The sequence below is a fragment of the Bos taurus genome, chromosome 5 (assembly GCF_002263795.3).
Source record: "Bos taurus isolate L1 Dominette 01449 registration number 42190680 breed Hereford chromosome 5, ARS-UCD2.0, whole genome shotgun sequence".
Lineage (NCBI taxonomy): Eukaryota > Metazoa > Chordata > Mammalia > Artiodactyla > Bovidae > Bos > Bos taurus.
Window position 1 is genome coordinate 20,969,946 of NC_037332.1, and position 20,033 is coordinate 20,989,978.

At 36.8% G+C, this 20,033-nt stretch overlaps 1 protein-coding gene and 1 long non-coding RNA gene across 4 annotated transcripts; one reads left to right on the forward strand and one right to left on the reverse strand.

Moving 5' to 3' along the window:
• Positions 1–1,346: 1,346 nt before the first annotated feature.
• LUM (lumican) lies at positions 1,347–11,130 on the reverse strand. 3 transcript variants are annotated; one of them, XM_059886087.1, is made up of 4 exons: positions 11,034–11,130; positions 9,961–10,033; positions 5,202–6,095; positions 1,347–2,201 (listed from the first exon to the last, which is right to left on the reverse strand). In XM_059886087.1, exons 3-4 carry the CDS (start codon positions 6,073–6,075, stop codon positions 2,047–2,049), a joined length of 1,029 nt encoding a protein of 342 aa, XP_059742070.1. In that variant the 5' UTR covers positions 6,076–6,095; positions 9,961–10,033; positions 11,034–11,130; the 3' UTR covers positions 1,347–2,046.
• A 135-nt stretch (positions 11,131–11,265) lies between these two features.
• On the forward strand, positions 11,266–13,612 carry LOC132345244 (uncharacterized). Its single transcript, XR_009494464.1, has 2 exons — positions 11,266–11,704; positions 12,619–13,612. It is a non-coding gene; the product is annotated as an uncharacterized lncRNA (long non-coding RNA).
• Positions 13,613–20,033: the final 6,421 nt, after the last annotated feature.

Below are 20,033 nucleotides of genomic sequence, written 5' to 3' on the forward strand. Positions count from 1 at the left end.
CCAAACATGTGCTTTATTGTTAACTAGGTAAGGTAGAAGTCATAAATTATATGCCTTATGGTTCCCCATTGTATAGAAACATGGATATCCTTTTCTGCATTATAAACTCTTAACTTTATGTTACAAATATATTGGTTTCAAGATAAATTGATCTTTTAAATCTCATATTCAGAAACATTTATATATCTTCAACATTTTCAGTCCTGGGAGTGATCGGCCATTTTTGCTTACAACCAGTGAGTGATTGCTGAGATGTTATAGCTGCTTTTTATTTAATAGAGTATCACTGTGTATAAATCAGTAAAACCAGCAGGAATGGAAATAATGACAAATATCCAAGGAAGTTGTGAGATTTAAATATTGTAATACTGTGATTAACAAGAAATATACTTTGGTCATTCAGATGACCAAAGTATATTTCTTACGTATATATTTGGTTCTTACCCCAAGGTTTCTGGCTCACAACTCTTAAAGCCTTTGAAATTTCCTGAATAAGAGCAATAAAGTTATCTTTTGTTATGTTAATAAGTGATTTTGGAAAGCTCTTAGGTAACCTAAGGAGGAGGGGAGGGGGAACTGGTTGCTAAGAGACCCAAAAACATCTTGCGAGTGTCTGAACTTTCAGTCCCTCCCCCTCACCTCCTGGGAGGGCAGAGGTGCTAGAGACTGAGTTCATCTGCCAATGCCCAATGACTATGAAATGAAGCCTGCGTAAAAACCCAAAAGGACAAAAATCAGGACAGCTTTCTGATTGGTGAACCTGTGGAAATTTGGGGAGAGCAGCCTGTGCTTGGAGAAGGCATGAAAGCTTAGCACCCTGTCCCCAAACCTTGCCTTGCACCTCTTCTATCTAGCTGTTCCTGAATTGTACCATTTTATAGTAAATGAATAATCTAGTGAGTAAAGAGCTTTCCTGTTCTGTGAGCCACTCTAGCATATTCCTCAAGTCTAGGAGAGGGGCTTGGGAACCTCTGATTTATAGCCAGTTGCTCAGAAGAACATGTAACAACTTGGGCTTTTAATTGGCATTTGAGTGTGGAGGGAAGGCATTCCTGTAGGACTGAACCTTTAGCCTGGACAATCTGACCCCATCTTTAGGCACATGGTGTCAGAACTGAGTTAGATTATAGGATACACCTGGGGTTTGCACACTTTTAAGTACATATTGTAAGATGTATTTAAACAGTCTTTACAAGTGGATGCTCTAAGCAGATAATCTAGTTAATGAAAAATTCTATTTAACATAAGCAACATATTTCAGGCTAGAGATTTTTAAAATTCTAATATATTATTTTATCTATTTTTACTGGAGAGATATGAATTTCACAAGAAATCAAACACAGTGATGCCATTTGCTATGTTTTATTTTGCTATTAGCTTGTTAAACATAACATGCAAATAATCAAAAAGAAACATACATATGACTTAGGGTGAAACATAATTCTAGAAAAGAAAAGTTTCATTAGGTAAGTATATATATATTCTTAACACTAAAAATATTGCTGTAAGTATATGTAGTTTCATGAATTTTGTCTAGTATTTTGCAGAATCATTGGTCTCAAAATATACCATCTATTTTTCAGCTAAACAAATTTGAACATTGAAATGTGAACATTTGAGCATTGAGATAATTTGCTTCAGGACTGTAAACATCCATATGCATGTAATCCATGCTTTTTGGCACATTAAGTTAAGATTTAGAAATTATAAAACTTGACTGACGTTCATGAAACCAGTGAAAAGCTTTTCACATCATTTGACAGTAGAGATGAAAAAACCACTAAATTTACAAATAAGGCATTAAGTTTCTTGTCAAGGTGTGTGTGTGTGTGTGTGTCTGTGCTTCTGATGAAATAGGCCTGCCTTTCATCTTCTCTTTTAAAAAAAGTAGTAAAATGTTTACAAAACATTTCCCTTAGAATTAGAAATTTATGAAAGTAATAAACAGCAACAAAAAATGAAAAATATAAAAACTGACACACAAATAAACAGAACCATAAACTGCTGTTCCAGGCTACACCTCAATGTAATCGGAATCAGTAGACGTTAATTAACAGTGATCTCATTCGCGACACGTAGACATTCGTACATATCAGGTGGCAGACTAGTTTGAGTGATGTGATTGCCATCCAAACGCAAATGTTTGATCTTGGAGTAGGATAGGGGTCCCAGGATCTTACAGAAGCTCTTCACATCAAACTCTGGAAAATTAGAGGGAAACATTTCAATCATTTCTTTCAGTACATGAGCTTGAAACCATCATTTAAAAAAAAAGAAAATCTTTAAGTCTATCATAATATCCAATAGGACTTCTTCCCACTTATTTGATGTATCTTTGAATTTAGAACTATTAAAGGAATATTTCAGACTTCCAAAAGCCCAATAATATTTAGTAAAGAAAAACTATGGTTAAGTCAGAAGATTCAATTAATCTTTGAAGGAACAGAACTTAAGTTCTTAATGAAACATCTTTTTTAGTATTATTTAAGTTCTTGATTTAGAAATACTGGATTATAGAAAGGCATGCAGTGAGCCTATCATGTTATCTAAGCGCTTTTTGAAATATTAAGTCGAGCCCGAGGAAATCTAAGATGGGGTGCTGTTACATGAACAGTCTCAGCAGAGTAAGGATTCTGAGTTTTTGCATCTTAAAATAAAAAGGGTTAAATAGATGAATTCTAGAGAGTTTTCCAACAACCACACCTCATGACAAAGATTCAAAACTCCAAAGCAAAAACCAAATCATGGAATATCCACCATCTCAGTCCACGTCCTTTTCTTCTGGGGTCAAAAAGCTGCCACAAATGAACATCTGATTTAGTTTTTAATGGACACCAAGATGGTTACTAGATAGCGTGACCTGTGTACGTACATTAAAACTGCCTATGGTGGCACAAATCTATTTCAGATTAACCTTATGCTGGTCCTTCATCTTGTTATTTTTCCTTCATTTTTCAACTCTAGCTAACAATGACTTCAGTTGAACCCCAAACATGCTGCAGTCTTTCCCTCTAAGATGTTGTCTTAAATTACTCATCTGTCAAATTCCAGGGATTTTGCTTTCAGTACTGCCTCTGAGAAAGTATGGAACAGTGCAGAAAACATGGGTCTAGGCCTACGTTAGTTTTCTATCTCTGCCATTTACCTTCTGAAACATTTATCAGATTTTAAGTATAACATATCTATCACACTGGGTGGCATGAAGATTTCATCAGCTACGGTATGTAGAGCACTTCACACAGTGCTAGCACATTACTATGTGCTGAATAATTATTGGTGTCCTTTTCTTTCTTTTTTTCCTCTTTTCTAAATTGCTTTATACTAGGAGGATCTGTGGCTAGTCTAATGCTTAAAGTTGCAAGTTTGAGAAATCAGAAATCGTTTTTGACGGTACATTTCCTGATATAAGAAAAGCATTAAGGAACTCTCTTTATCTTACAATGTGGGCAACTGGTATGTGTAAATATGATGCAGCAAGATAAACTAAGTTGAAGACACACAGGCAAAGTCACATGACAGGAATCCCTGAAATGTGCATACCTAAGTGTCAAAGATAAGGAGGGAGAAAAGGTAACTACTCACTTGCAAATGACTAAACGTGCCGGGCACTGGAATTTGTCTCAGCTTGGCACTGAGAGGCTGCTGGCATTTCTCTCTTGGTCCATCTGTCCCATCTCCTACACTGGCTCTTTCTTTTTAACTCATACAATGAAAACTGATTTTTCCACCTTCAAATGCCCCTGCATTTATATCTTTCTCCTATCTTGTCTCAGAGTAGGAGGTAGTCTTTCTCCTGCTAACCTCCACCCACCAAATCTAACGGGTTTCTTCAGCCCTCAACCATCTTAAATTCCATTAGCATTTTGGCCTGTCTGAGTATCCTTTTTCCTGACCACAAAAGTTTATAATGTGGGACCACATATTGCTACATAGTGAATTTTCCCCTGGAAACAACTCTAAGGGTTTAGCTCTGATAGCTTGACTGTATTGCATGACAGGCAAGCTTTCCAGATGCAAGAAAGAAGACGTGGCATTGCAGAGCTGGCAGTCACGATTTCCTTCATGAGAAAACCCCAACTCTACTAGGAGTTACATGAAACTGTTGCAGAATTATAAAGTAGCACATTAATAAGGCACAATGCAATTTTTTCTGATAGGAGTGTCAATATCCTTAGCCAGTATGACAAGGGGACCAAGTTTTATAATATACACATGTTCAATTTCAATAGATTATTTTGCACAAAGAATTATTTACTGTGTGAATCAGTGTTTCCCACCTGAGTTTTCATTTTAAAAACTTCATCTGTGAATTACAGGTTTTTTCTTCTGCCAACTTCCATTAAAAAATAAGGTGAATATTGGTGAATAGTCAGTTTACAATCCAAATCTTTATAGCTTAAATTGAAAAATGTGCCAGGAGATCAGGAGAGTGCATAAACAGCCCAAGTGGATCAGGTCAAACTCGTACCCAGCAGATAAATGAAAAATAAACTACAGAAGTAAGAGAAAGGAAGGATAAATGATGGGAAAATCAAATGAGGTGAAGCATTGTAAGAAAAAGGGGCTCTGTAATTCTAGTAAACTATATTCCAAACGCTTATTATAGTCCTCCTTAAACCTTCTCACAGTCCTCCTAAGAACACTGTGAAGACTACACACACCAGCCATACCAGGGAAAACAGAGATAGATGATGGTCATGAAAGTAGAGTAACATGTTGAGTCCCAAGTAAAGATGTCAGAGGAGAGTATGAGTGTTTGCAGGCTGCTCTAGGAACAAGCAGGAGAGAGACGTTAAAGTCTCTGATGACTGTGTTTCCTCTGGACTCGGTTTCCCCCTTAGCTACGTATTGTCAAGAAATGAATGCAGACATACAAATTGAAGTCATGAAGGAGGCAAATAATAACAAATGAAAATCAAGAGTTAACACAGCAGAATTAATTAGCCCAGAATATTAAATTTGAAGAAACAAGTGTTTAAATTCTATATGACCTTAATGATTTCTTATCTGGACACTCCAAAGAAAAGCCAGATACTGGATAAACAGCTAAGCTAGAATTTATATTCTAGAGAAATATTTTGTTGGCATTTTTAGTTTTTTTTTTTTTAAACTGGAGCCAATTTAATATTTGCGTCACACAACTTAGGCATTTAAAACCTTGAGGAAGTATCAATCAATCATAGGCACAATTTTCTACTTACTTTCAAGTTCATTGACCTCCAGGTAATAGTTTTCAAGGTTTTCATTGACTGTCGGTATGCTTTTCAGCTTATTATAGGAGAGATCCAGCTCCAACAAAGATGATACATTAAAAGAATTTCCAGGAACTCCACTATCAGCCAGTTCATTATGAGACAAACGCAGATACTGCAATGCACTGAAACGCTTGAAATACTCGTCAGGGATGTTGCTAATCTTGTTGTTGTCTAAGTAAAGAGTTAGAAGAGACACTGGGAGACCAGAAGGTAGTTTGGTCATCTGATTGAAGCTCAAGTCAAGGTATTCGAGTGACTTCAGACCTTTCAAAGCAGCTGAAACAGCATCCTCTTTCAGCTGATTGTGCTGAAGGTGGATGAAGGTCAGGTTAACCAGTCCATCAAAGGAGCCAAGCTTAGAGATCTTGTTGTTAGTGAGCTGCAGGTCCACCAGAGATTTGGGAAGTGGGCCCACAGATTCTGTCAGATTGTTGTAATTTATGTGCAGCTTCTTCAATTGCTTCAATTTAGAGAACACTTTTCCTTTTATCTTGGAATTTTCTAGAAGGTTGTGGTCGAGAATGAGCCACTGCAGATCAGTTACGTTTTCAAAGGCCTTGTCATCAATATGGTCAATCTGGTTATTCCGAAGGTAAAGGTACTTGATTCCAGGAGGCACCATGGGCACACTCTTCAGTTTCAGCTCATCGCAGTACATGGCTGATGGATAGCTTTCAGGGCAGTTACATTCTGGTGCACAGTTTGGTGATGACCTCCCATACAGTGCTTGGGGGAAATCGTAATACTCATAGTAATCAGGATAGGTGCTGCTGGCACCGCCAATTAATGCCAAGAGGAGAGGAAACACACCTAGATTCATTTTGGCGAATGCTTTGAATCCTAAATAAAGTGAAAATATGTATTATAAAATAGTATTCTTTCAGGAAAAATATACTAAGAAGAAAGAAAATGCATTCGCAAATGCAAATTTTATTATTTGAGAGTGCTTTTTTACTGCACTAATGATGTCTGTTTAATTTGCTTTTAAGGATTAGGGTAAGGATGTAAGTTTACAATGTGTGGGAAAGGGAACCGATTTCAGGACAGATTGCATACACTGGCGCCCCCTTCTGGGCGAGCTAGGCCTAATTGTTCCAGTCAACCTCTCTCCAGGTCCTTTCCTGAATTACATGGATTCCTGCAAGAGGTTTCTGGGAGGTGCCCATTAACCACCATGTGAAAACGCAGCTTCAGAATACCTTCAGAACCAGAAGAAACAAAATCAAGAAGACAGTTGTAAACTGGACCCTCTACCCCACCATTCAACATCATTAAAATACCTCATTAAAAAGATCCTTCCTGAGAACATGGGCAATCTGTGATTTTGTCTGGAAGAACATTGTTCTAATGTGTGTCTGCTGGGGGTGGTTGGGGGCGGTGATGGTGGTGGTAGTGGTAGAGTGCTGGCGAGGGTGGAAAATTCTTTTAGAACTATCTTTATTGTTGACTCTGAAGAAAGGAAACAGACTTCTTAAGTGGGGGTGTGTGCATATTATATCAACTTTTGTTTAACATTCTATACTTTAAGCACATTACAAAACTCTGTTTGAAAATTAGTATTTAGTACATTAGTTTTAGTAAAATTATTATTCGTTAATCAAGAAAATGTCACAAACTCTAAACAGCTTTAAACCTAGAAAGAGATCTAACTGGTAGAGAATGATGTTCTTTTCAAAGTTTTGATTGAAAGCTTTTCTTTCTCTCAGTCACTCACAATTTGTCTACCTTCTTCATGTTAAAATTTGAGAAGGTAGGGTTTGTTTATCTGGGTTTTAGCACTCACACTGAATGAAGATGGGAAAGAGTGGGAACTGAGGAAGGTCTGCATTAAACAGTGAGCATTAAGAGCCATGTAGGAAAGGATCAATTTGGGAATATACATTGAAAACAATTTGTATCAGTGATCTTCACATGTACCTGTTGCTAAGGATCAGTGAAGCACATTTCAATTGCTTGGGAAGTAAAGGGTCAGCAATGTAGGTAAAAGGAAATAGGATATAAGAGTAGGGCTTTTGTAGCATGAAGAGTTATAGCTGAGCAATAGGTCACGCTGGGAGGGAAACTGTTACTGTGAAGCAGCCTCCACATTCCAATGGATCCCATAAAATAAAATCTCTTCCTGTGAGAAACAAGGTACAAGCTTTTGGATCTAGGCAGTTTAGGACAAGCAGGATTTTCTGCTATCAGGAATTTTAAACATCTTTGCTTTAACTTGGAATTATAAAATACTTAATTTTAGCAGATGAAACACTCAAAAAGATTGTTAGAATCACTCTCATAACAGACATAATGTAACATGTAGCCAGACTCTTAGTAAACTATTCCCTAAGATTGTGATGGAGTCATTAAATTTAGTTGACAGGACTTGGCCATGAGAACAATTACATAGTGCTAATTGTAGGATTCTTTATAAATTACAGTATATTAATGTTGTAAAGGTTTGTCTTCCTTTATTAATAAGTCCACCTTATTTTAATTCAGTATACACTAAAATAGACATGGGAACTATAATGTGAGTATTGAATAGCAATGAAAAATGCTTCCATATTTTTTGGCAGAGTCAAAACAAGGGCTCTGAATTCAAAGAGAGTTTGTAACCATATAATGACTCCATTATGAAGCAAAAACACACTTTACTTTCCCCTAGTTTTTTCAAATACCTGTGGCTATGAAGAAAAGGCTTTTTTCCAAAGAGTAAATCATGTTTCCCAGAATTTCTTTAAAACATGTTCCTGTTTCTTAAGACATACATTCACAACCCAAATCTTTAAAATTAACAAAATAGAATTAAGTAATCCTTTTGTTCAGGTTTTATGACAGCATAAAATGTTTACAGCAAATCATAACAAATTATAATGACATACCAGTTGCAAAATATTTTGAATATTGATTGAAATGGCTTTCTTTGTTCCAAATTAAGTTCTAACAAAACTAACATATAGAACTACTTAGCATAAAATAGCAAACATTTTAAATGCCATACTGTTTCTACTTTCTAGTGAAATCTTGAAACTTTTTATAACATCTTTTGCTAAATAAGGCATTATAGACTGTATAAAATGTATCTCAAATTCATAAATCATGGAAAGTATATTATGCAAGATGTGAAAGTAAATGCTCAAAACTGGATTTGCTGTTGAATAGCAATTGGCGAAGTTGCTCTGGAATTTTTTTCTGTTCTTATTACAGTAAACACTGTCCCAAACCGTCAGCATCCCCAGTGCTATAGTTAAAACAGCACTTACCTTGCTGTCTTGACCCTGCTTTCGTTAATTCTTAAAGCAGATGCACTATGGACAAGAACCCACCAATATATGCTGTAAACTCTGTCAGACGGAACTGGCTGCCAGATTCTTAGTGATACAAGAGCTGAGGGGGGGGGGAAACCCAGCCCAGTCACGCCAGTCTCTGAATGGAGTTATGTCATTGTGGGGATCTTGTGGTGTGGCATGCAAACACTCTCTAACGAGGTGCAGGTGGACTTGGTGAGCAAGGACAGCCCAGCTCACTCCCTATGGAGTAAGAGAGAGATACGTGCTAAACCAGCCCAAATAACCTAGCTTTTAACCCCAAATGGAGTCCTGCTGCAAATGAGGCATCTACAGTGAGAATGTTTCTCTTACAAAGCCCTTTACTTCTATAGCTGTGACAACAATTAAATGCAGTTCTCTCACCCAGCTATCATGTTCCGCTAAAGGTCACGTAAATCATCAACTGAATAAACCATTTCAGGAAAATGTAAATGAGCAGACTCAGGAGAATTGAATCCTTTTTGCTCATTACTCTTGAAATGTATACTTACTTGGACCAACTTAATTTTTGGCCAAAAGAGAAACTTAGATTAGTTTCTAAAATACTAAACTGCTTCATTTATACTTTGATACAAGTGATAAGTATCAACATTTCCAGTTTGCTTATGTTAAGCAGACTCATTTTATGCTCTTCAGGTCTGGAACCAATCAGTAATATTCTGCCTGTTTCTTATTTTGTGGATTTAATTTAGGAATTCATCCAAAACCTTACTTGGGAATAGTATTCTATAGCTTATTGCCAAAAAAACATAAAAGAACATGAAAAAAATAAATGTATACTAAAAATATCACAAAGTAATCATTTTTCACTGTCATTGCATGCTAGCAATATTTTTTTTTTCAAAACTGAAAGTTATGCTAAGTTGCATTCTCCCAAAGGCCTGGTTTGACATATGTTTCCTTATCATTTCCTGATGCAGGCTTCTAGAAAATGAGGATCTACTCAATTCCTTGTCTATCAGCTTTGTAGCTTTTTTATATGATTTTTTCCATCCAAATTTTTCATTTTCTCATGTTTATAGGAATTCTTAGAATCAGATACTTTAAGTTGCCACGTTGTAAGATTTTCCCTTTTAAGATAAATATGTGACTTTTTAGCTATGAGACTTTTGAAAATTAATTTAATCTCCATGATCACATTAGTGTAAATGCCTCATTTTTGTCAGAGAACAGTTTAAAAACAAAACAATCTTCTTCGAAGTAACTAATACAATTGTAAGGTAATTCGTAGCATAATGTTTTAAGAAAATTTTAGAAAGACCTCTATTTTACACTGGTCTTCACCAGTAGTTCAGCAGTAAAGAATCTGTCTGCAATGCAGGAAATGCAGGTTGATCCCATGGTCAGAAAGATCCCCTGGAGAAAGAAATGGCAACCCACTCCAGTATTCTTGCCTCGGAAATTCCATGGACTGGGGAGCTCTTGGTGGGCTTGGGTCTGTCCATGGGGTCAGACAGGACTGAGCCACTAAAAAACAACAACAAATACAGTTTTACAATAGAGGACATGAATAAACTTAGAAGAACTCAAGAAAAAAAAAGGGTAAATTGATCAGTCATATGCAATTAAATGTCTCATTGTAAGAAGATAGCTAAAACAATTCTAAGCATTAATTTTAAGTGTGTCAACTTCTATAACCTGCAATTTTGTTTGAAAAATTCCAGCTATATATTCCAAGGATTTTTCTTTTGAGCAATAATGTGTTGTCTGTAACAGAGTTCAAGTGCATTAAGTTGAACTTAGCTTATTGTGAAGCTGATATTGTCCATATACCTTTTTCTATAAAATTAGTTCTGTGAGGCCAATAATTGGATACTATTGCCCATTTTAAAGCATATTTCTTGGGCTTATTAGAAAGAAATGAAATTAATATTTGTGGTGTATCTAATTTATTCCATGCTTTATTCTCAAAATGTTCACATATTTCTAAAGTTTAAATTTCATGCTTTAAAATCCATGTAAATATTATTATCAAGTTTTCAGAGAAGTAAAAATGGAGACTCAGAAAGTCTAAATAATTCACTGAAAGTCACCGAACAATTAAGTGGAAAAACAAAATCATGAGCACCTTCACCCTCTGGAAAGAGGGTGGACAGGATAGAGCTAGGAAAAGGTATTTAATCAGTTTAAAATATTTTCTAGGCAACATTATTAACAGTTGAGAAAATGCATACATATTAGCCAGGCAAAAGTTTTTAAAAGGCACAAGTTTAGCTAAGCAATAGTTTCTTTCTTTGTACTTGACATACTCACACTCTCCCATATGCACACATTAGACCTCCTGGGTGAGGTTGGAGCTTTCCAACTCGGTGAATGGAGATTAGGTCCTTTGTGGTAAGGGATGTGGGAGATTGCATCAGACTCTATGTTAAAACCATTGAGTCGCCACGTCAGCCTATCAGCTGGACTCTTTCTGTTACTTGAGACCAGCAAGGGTGATGAAGAACATCGTTATTGTTTCACTCACCTGGTTCCGAATGGGCTCCCCTGGTGGCCCAGATGGTAAAGCGTCTGCCTGCAATGCGGAAGACCCAGGTTAGATGCCTGGGCTGGGAAGATCCCCTGGAGAAGGAAATGGAGACCCACTCCAGTACTCTTGCCTGGAAAATTCCATGGATGGAGGAGCCTGGCAGGCTACATTCCATGGGGTTGCAAAGAGTCAGACACTACTGAGCGACTAACACATCGCTATTCATAGAGTCATAGAACCACAGATTTGGAATGAATCTCAGATATCCTTTAAAGGATGAGTTCTATGAAACCAGTCCCCCAAGTTCTGCAGCTGGATCTTTTTCTTCTCATGTGATGAGCTAAACTAACATGTTACCAGAACTCCACCCAAAGAACTGCAACATTGTTTTCCCTTTGTGCAGGATGGATGGCCCGACTTCCTTGGTAGCTCAGTTGGTAAAGAATCTGCCTGCAATGAGGGAGACCTGGGTTCGATCCCTGGGTTGAAAAGATCTCCAGGAGAAGAGAATGGCTACCCACTCCAGTATTCCTGCCTGAAGAATCCCACAGACAGAGGAACCTGATGGACTACAGTCCGTGGAGTCGCAAAGAATCGCACAGGACCCAGCGACTAAGCACAGCACAGGATGAATGGCATCTTATGTTTCCCAGTGCTCTGTCTAGGCAGTAAGATATGACTGTGCATCAATGATATGAGGTCATCTCAGAGCATAGAATAGGAAGAAATATAATGACAATTCCCTGCTAATAGAGAAGAAAGTTCTATTTTTACCATTTTATACACTGAGATTTCAAACTCAACTCTCTTCTTATCTCTCATAAAAGTTGTTTGTTTTAGCATATTTAGAAAATGCAGAGGAAAATAAGAATTTTAGGTTAGAGAATAGTTTTAAGGGAAAAAGTAAAAATATATATTCTAGCCCAGAGATTACTATATTATTTTGGTGTTTTTTCTTAAGGTATGAGTGTGTACACACACAAACCAACAGACATTGATTTTCACAAAAATATTTCAACATTACACTTATAGTTTTGCAATGTTTTCCACATGACAGTAAGTTGTGGGTATTTTTGTATATTATTAAATATTATTATCTAATGTCATTTTAATTTAATTAACTGCATTAAATTTTATTATATAAATGTATCATAATGTAGTTGTTATTTTTTAATATTGCAATGAACACTTGCTTTCTCTTATAATTTGTAAAGCACTGTCTCCTGCATTGAAATTTCTTTCACCAAATTGGTTGTACCTAGGCAGGAGGAGAAGGGGACGACAGAGGATGAGATGGCTGGATGGCATCACTGACTAGACGGACGTGAGTCTGAGTGAACTCCGGGAATTGGTGATGGACAGGGAGGCCTGGTGTGCTGCGATTCATGGGATCGCAAAGAGTAGGATACTACTGAGCGACTGAACTGAACTGACTGAATCTGTCTATTCTGCTTATATCATTTCATTTTAAATGAAAATGACATTTTAGTAGGTAGTTTATGTTTTCAAATCAGAAAATAAAGGAATGGATTTCAGTTTTTTTCTCCCCTCAGGTCAATCTTTTTACTGTTCTTAACTTTAGCATTTCTTATGAGCCACGGTTGGAGAAGGAAATGGCAACCCGCTTCAGGATTCTTGCCTGGAGAATCCTGTGGACAGAGAAGCCTGACGGACTACAGTCCATGAGGTCACAAAGAGTTGGAAACGACTGAGCAACTAACACACACACGAGCCATGGAACTGTCTTCATCTTCAGAGTCCCTACACATGGATGTGTTTTTTTAAACTCATTCTACAATTGCTTCCATTTCTCTTGCATCTTACATGAAAAATATTTTTAGAATTATCAATAATAAGGATTATTGTGTTTTTGCATTAAATAGTTCGCATTGTAAAAATAATATACATGAATGGTAAAACATGCTGAAACATTTAATAACATACCAGGATATAATATAAGGTTGAATGTAAAATAACCTCTTACCCAACTGACTTTCCAATTGCACTCCACAGATGTAATCATTGTTTTCGATTTTTATTACTTCAGGTATTTCACACATGTTCTATATACCCAACAGAATTTCATTTCTCTATTTCTTTCTCTCTCCCTTTTATCCCTTGTGCTTTACACTTTTCATCTAGATTACTTATTTTATCTAACTAATATATATATATATATATATATGCACCATGTTTTATATAGTTACAGAACACACTACTGTATGAGTGTATCAAATATTACTTGTGTTTTTGCTCAATGGTGAGTGTTTCAGTGCTTTCAATGTTTGCTGTTTTTTGTTTGGACAGTTTAATCATTATGACACAATATGTGGATCAAATTTTGTGCATTAGTGCAATTTAGCTTTAGGAAAATTCCAAAAGGGAAATCTATGATGAGAAGTGTGTGCACATTTTAACACTTTACAGCTATCATCTAGCTATTGGTCTGATTATCACTGCCATCAACAGTATATGAGAATGTATTTTCACCAATCATTCGTGAAGTTTGCATATAATCAAGTGTAACATTTCTGTAATCTCATTGTTAAGCATTATTTATTAAATAATATTTGGTAGTTATAGTCTCCTCTCTTTATTCCTTAAGATAATAATAGTGAAATCATTATGTAACATAAATAATATTTTAATTAAACCCCATATTTTCCAAAATATACATAGTGAAAGGAGAGGAATTTTATTTTTGTAAAATGTTTAATAAATGGGTTGGTAGGCAAGAGCTGGACTCTTATAGCTACTTCTTTATTCAATCTGTTGTGATATGTTGCTATGCTTAATGCATATGAAGAAAATTTTGTCTCAGATATTAACCTGAGAAAATAAGTATATTAATAGTTTTTTAAAAATAATTTCAAATATTCATCTTTCAGTTTAGTTCAGTTCAGTTCAGTTGCTCAGTAGTGTCCGATTCTTTGCGACCCCATGAATCACAGCACGCCAGGCCTCCCTGTCCATCACCAACTCCCGGAGTTCACTTAGACTCATGTTCATCAAGTCGGTGATGCCATCCAGCCATCTCATCCTCTGTCGTCCCCTTCTCCTCCTGCCCCCAATCTCTCCCAGCACCAGAGTCTTTTCCAATGAGTCAACTCTTTGCATGAGGTGGCCAAAGTACTGGAGTTTCAGCTTCAGCATCCTTCCTTCCAGAGAAATCCCAGGGCTGATCTCCTTCAGAATGGACTGGGTGGATCTCCTTGCAGTCCAAGGGACTCTCAAGAGTCTTCTCCAACACCACAGTTTAAAAGCATCAATTCTTCGGCACTCAGCCTTCTTCACAGTCCAAATCTCACATCCATACATGACCACAGGAAAAACCATAGCCTTGACTAGATGAACCTTTGTTGGCAAAGTAATGTCTCTGCTTTTGAATATGCTATCTAGGTTGGTCATAACTTTCCTTCCAAGGAGTAAGCGTCTTTTAATTTCATGGCTGCAGTCACCATCTGCAGTGATTTTGGAGCCCCCAAAAATAAAGTCTGACACTGTTTCCACTGTTTCCCCATCTATTTCCCATGAAGTGATGGGACTGGATGCCATGATCTTTATTTTCTGAATATTGAGCTTTAAGCCAACTTTTTCACTCTCCTCTTTCACTTTCATCAAAAGGCTTTTTAGTTCCTCTTCACTTTCTGCCATAAGGGTGGTGTCATCTGCATGTCTGCACTAATCATTAGAGAAATGCAAATTAAAACTACAATGAGATAGTACTTAACACCAGAGAATGGCCATCATCAAAAAGTCTACAAACAATAAATGCTAGAAAGAGTATAGAGAAAAGGAAACCCTCCTACACTGTTGGTTGGAATGTAAATTGATACAGCCACTATGGAGAACAGTATGGAGGTTCCTTGCTGCTGCTACTGCTAAGTCGCTTCAGTCATGTCCGACTCTGTGCGACCCCATGGACTGCAACCTGCCAGGCTCCTCAGTCCATGGGATTTTCCAGGCAAGAGTACTGGAGTGGGGTGCCATTGTCTTCTCCATGGAGGTTCCTTAAGAAACTAAAAATAGAGCAATCCCATTCGTGGACATATATTCAGAGAAAAATATGGTTCAAAAGGACAATTCACCCCAGTGCTCACTGCAATGCAGTTTACAGTAACCAAGACATGGAAGTAACTTAAATGTCCATTTACATAGGAATAAACAAGGAAGATGTGATATGTGTGTGTGTATATATATATACACACACATATTGGAGAAGGCAATGGCACCCCACTCCAGTACTCTTGCCTGGAAAATCCCATGGACGGAGGAGCCTGGTAGGCTTCAGTCCATGGGGTCGCTAAGAGTCGGACACGACTGAGCGACTTCACTTTCACTTTTCATTTTCATGCGTTGGAGAAGGAAATGGCAACCCACTCCAGTGTTCTTCCCTGGAGAATCCCAGGGACGGGGAAGCCTGGTGGGCTGCCGTCTGTGGGGTCTCAAAGAGTCGGACACGACTGAAGCGACTTAGCAGCAGCAGCATGTACATATATACTCACAGTGAAATATTACTCAGCCATTAAAAAGAATTGGAGAAGGAAATGGCAACCCACTTCAGTATTCTTCCCTGGAAAATTCCATGGATAGAGGAGCCTGGTGGGCTACAGTCTTTGGAATGGCAAAGAGTTGGCCACGACTGAGAGACTGAGCATGTTAAAAAAAATAAAATAATGCCATTTCCAGCAACATAGATGGACCTGGAGATTATCACACTAAGTGAAGTAAGTCAGACAGAGAAAGACAAATATTATATAATATCACTTATATTCAAAAATCTAAAAAGGATGATACAAACAAACTTGTTTACAAAATACAAACAGACTCACAGATTTAGAGAACAAATTTATGGTTCCAGGGAATGGGGAGGTGGGGGACCAGACAGACTGGGAGTGTGGGATTGACATGTACACACTGCTGTATTTAAAATAGATAACCAACAAAGACCAACTGTATAGCACAGGGAATTCTGCTCAATACTCTAATAATCTAAATGAGAAAAAATCTTGAAAAAGAATAGGTACACGTGTATGTATAATTGAATCACTTTGCTGTACACATGAAACTAACACATTCTTAGTCAACTCCACTCCAATATAAAATATAAATTAAAAATAAATAAATACAATTCAATTTCTTTGCTTGACAGTCTGAATTTTCTCAATTATTTTTTTTCGTTAACATGAATGATATGTTTTGCTTTTTGAGAATATATTTGCGAAATACTCTAATCTGATAAGCTATAGTTCGTCTATCAGTCACATTTTTTAATTAAAAATAGTACTCCATAAACTCTGCTCCATGTTATGTGCCCGTCTGGAAGGGAGAGGGGTTTGGGGGAGAATGGGTACATGTGTACGTATGGCTATTCCCTCACTGTTCACCTGAAACTACCACAACGCTGTTAATTGGCTATACCCCAATACAAAATGGTTTTGGTGTTAAAAAAAATTAAACAGAACAGTACTCCATAAAAAGGTAGCTGGTTCATCCGGAGTCATTTATAGATTTGTCCATTTTTAAGGCAAAAGTACGATTATACAGATGTGATGACTCAGTCTTCATGTTTTGGCTAAATCTTTATCTGGGTGATTTACTGTGATTTCCTTCACCGACATTTCACCCAGCAAGCATGCACCAATGTCATGTTGGTCTCTTCGCTTCTGTGCATACTTTTCAGCCTACGCAGTATATTTTTCCCAGTAAAATGCTCAGTGGCTTTTTATTTCTGGTTTGAAAAGACATAACAAACAATTTTTGACATTTAGAGTCTCTCACGTCTAAGTTAAATACTTAGTTCATTTTTCTTTCAACTTTGAACGATTGGTCTTAAAATGATCTCACAACACAACTGACATCATAAAACTATCTAAAATATTATGTAGCATAAGATAAGACAAAATAAGTTATTAATGTCTATAAGGCCAAGAGATAATATGATTTTCATCATATTTCTGATGCTCATTCCCATTTTCACTAACAATTTTTAGAAGTCTTTAGAGTGGATTCCTTATTCTTTTGATTTAAAAGAGTTCTTTGATATGTTAATTTTGTGCAGTGCAGCTAGAGTTTGAGAAAGAAAGTCTTAATCTCCCTTGTTAATGACAATGAAGTCCTGAAATACAAGAACATATTGATTTTTTGTTTCATTATAGAATAAAACATTTCAAAATTCTAATAATTTTAGATAAAATTTTAAAATTTAGAAGCATTTTTGAAAAAAAAAGTTACAACAAAGTATAACTATTTTCTTTTTGTTCACTTTTATAGTCACAGACAATTTGATGATTTAAAAATAATTATTTATTGAATAACAAAGAAATGATAGTAGGTATAAACAAAGATAGATAACAGGAACACAGTATTGTTGGTGAGAACTTTGATGATTAACTGAGTGAGTACATTACTTAGAATACTGTAAGCATACAGTGATTTATTTCTGTAAGCTGACATATAAAAGGCATAAATGACTAATATTTATACTAATACTGACATTAAACAACATGGAAAAACAAATTAAAAATACAACTTATCTTAGTATTATAAGATAAATTGGTAAGATTTAATGAAAGAGAATATAAGCATTGAAAGCAGAGAAAGGCTGCTTGTTGAGTAAACAAATATTTAAACAGGGTAGCAAAAGGTAAAGAAGTGGAGCAAAGAGTATTCAGTGCAGAGGTTTCAGAATTTTTGAGTGAGGGGTTGATGATAAAAGCTGGATGGTTAAGTAGTATGGAAATTGCAGTTGAACATGTAAGGATGACCAGGTTACACAGGTCATCACAGTGCATGGGATACACTTTAAATTTTCATTCAAGTGCTTTGGAATACTAATGACTGTAGGTAACTGAATGACAAGAGGAAGCAGAAAGGCAAAATGGAGCACAGCAGTATTAGTCCAGGCAAGAATTAAAGATGGTGACTTGAACTAGAGAGGTGGCAATGGACATGGATAGAACATGGTACATATCATGTCAGTATAATCAAAGAATGAGTTAACAGCATAAAAGTATTTCCTTCTGGTGTTTGTAGCTGGAGCTTAATTAAGAACCTTAAAGACTATAGGCCCTGAAAAAAAAATATTATGGAGCTACTCTCAAATACACAATTCAAATTAAAGTAAGTACAAACCATGGAACTTCACTGGCTGTCCAGTGGTTAAGACTTGTCTTCCAGTGCAGGGGGTAAGGTTTCAATCCCTGGTCAGGGCACTAAGATCCCACATACATCCGTGCATGCTAAGTTGCTTCAGTCATGTCCAACTCTTTGCGACCCTATGAGCTATAGCTGGCCAGGCTCCTCTATCCATGGTATTCTCCAGGCAAGAATACTGGAGTGGATTGCCATGCCCTTCTCCAGGAGATCTTCCTGACCCAGGGATCAAACCTGCATCTCTTATGTCTCCTGCATTGGCTGGTGGGTTCTTTACCACTAGCACCACCTGAAAGATCCCATATGCCTTGCCAAAAAATCAAAACCTAAAACAGAAGCAATATTGTAACAAATTCAATAGACTTTAAAAATGGTCCAAAAATATTTTTTAAAATAAAATACATAGCAATAAAATAAGTGTGCAACAATTAAATTCTGATTTGCCCCTTGAAAGAAAACCAAAATTTATTTATCAGTCCACACATAAATGCCTATAGAGACTTAGGCACCATATTGGACTAGAGAGCAGCCCCATGTCCTCAAGAAGCAGAGTCAGTGAGGTGGACAATTTGCAAATAAGCACACAGTTGTGATGTTATATGGCAAATTCTTCGACAGACGGAAGAATAAGAGAGAGTGACAGCAGCAGAACCAGGCCTGATTGATTGAAGAAGATTTTACCTTAGGATTGAAAATCCAAATGAAGTTTTGCAGTGAAGGTTGAACTGGGATTCTTCAGGGAGGAATAGCTATACCAACCTAGACAGCATATTAAAAAAGCAGAGACATTACTGTGCCAACAAAGGTCTATATAGTCAAAGCTATAGTTTCTCCAGTAGTCTTGTACGGATGTGAGATTTGGACCATACAGAAAGCTGAGCACCAAAGAACTGATGCTTTCAAACTGTGGCCTTGAAGACTCATGAGAGTCCTTTGGACTGCCAGATCAAACCAGTCAATCCTAAAGGAAATCAGTCTTGAATAATCATTGGAAAGGCTGATGCTGAAGCTGAAGCTCCAATAATTTGGTCACCTGATGTGAAGAATTGACTCACTGGAAAAGACCCTGTTGCTAGGAAAGATTGAGGGCAGGAGGAAAAGGGGACGACAGAGGATGAGATGGTTGGATGGCATCACCGACTCAATGAACATGAGTTTGAGCAAGCTCCAGGAGTTGGTGATGGACAAGGAAGCCTGGCGTGCTGCAGTCCATGGGGTCACAAAGAGTCTGACATGACTGAGCAACTGAACTGAACGGAAGGGCAGAATTCTTCCTGAAGAATCCCATGGCAGAGGAGTCTGGGTGGGCTACAGTCTACAGAGTTGCAAAGATTCGAACACAACTGAAGCAACTGAGTGTAAGGGCCGAATAGTTCACACCATTTGTGGCAGAGGGAAAGATTTTGAAAGAGGCAAAGGATGGAGAAACCTATTTCTTTAGGAATTAATTGTTTTCCCATGACTGAATTCATGAATAGAAGATCTGTATACACATTAAAAGTTAAAAAATAAATCCCCTTTTCTTCTGATTAACTCTATGATGGTTCAGACATTTTGTTTTCAAAGGAACTAAATTAATCAAGGCTTTATGCACAAATAGAAAAAAAATAATTAAAAATATTTTGGTTTCAACCTAGGAGTCCAGCAGCCGTATCATGAAACTAAATAAAGTTTATAAAAACTGAAATAATCCTGAAGTGTTTAGTTAGTACCAAAGTCATATTAATATTTTGAAAATGACATAATATAGACTCATTATAAGACAAGTTCCACTAAAAACAAATAAACTCCTAACAGCAAGTGGTCTAAGTACTCATTATTTTAGTGTTTAAAACTTTGGTC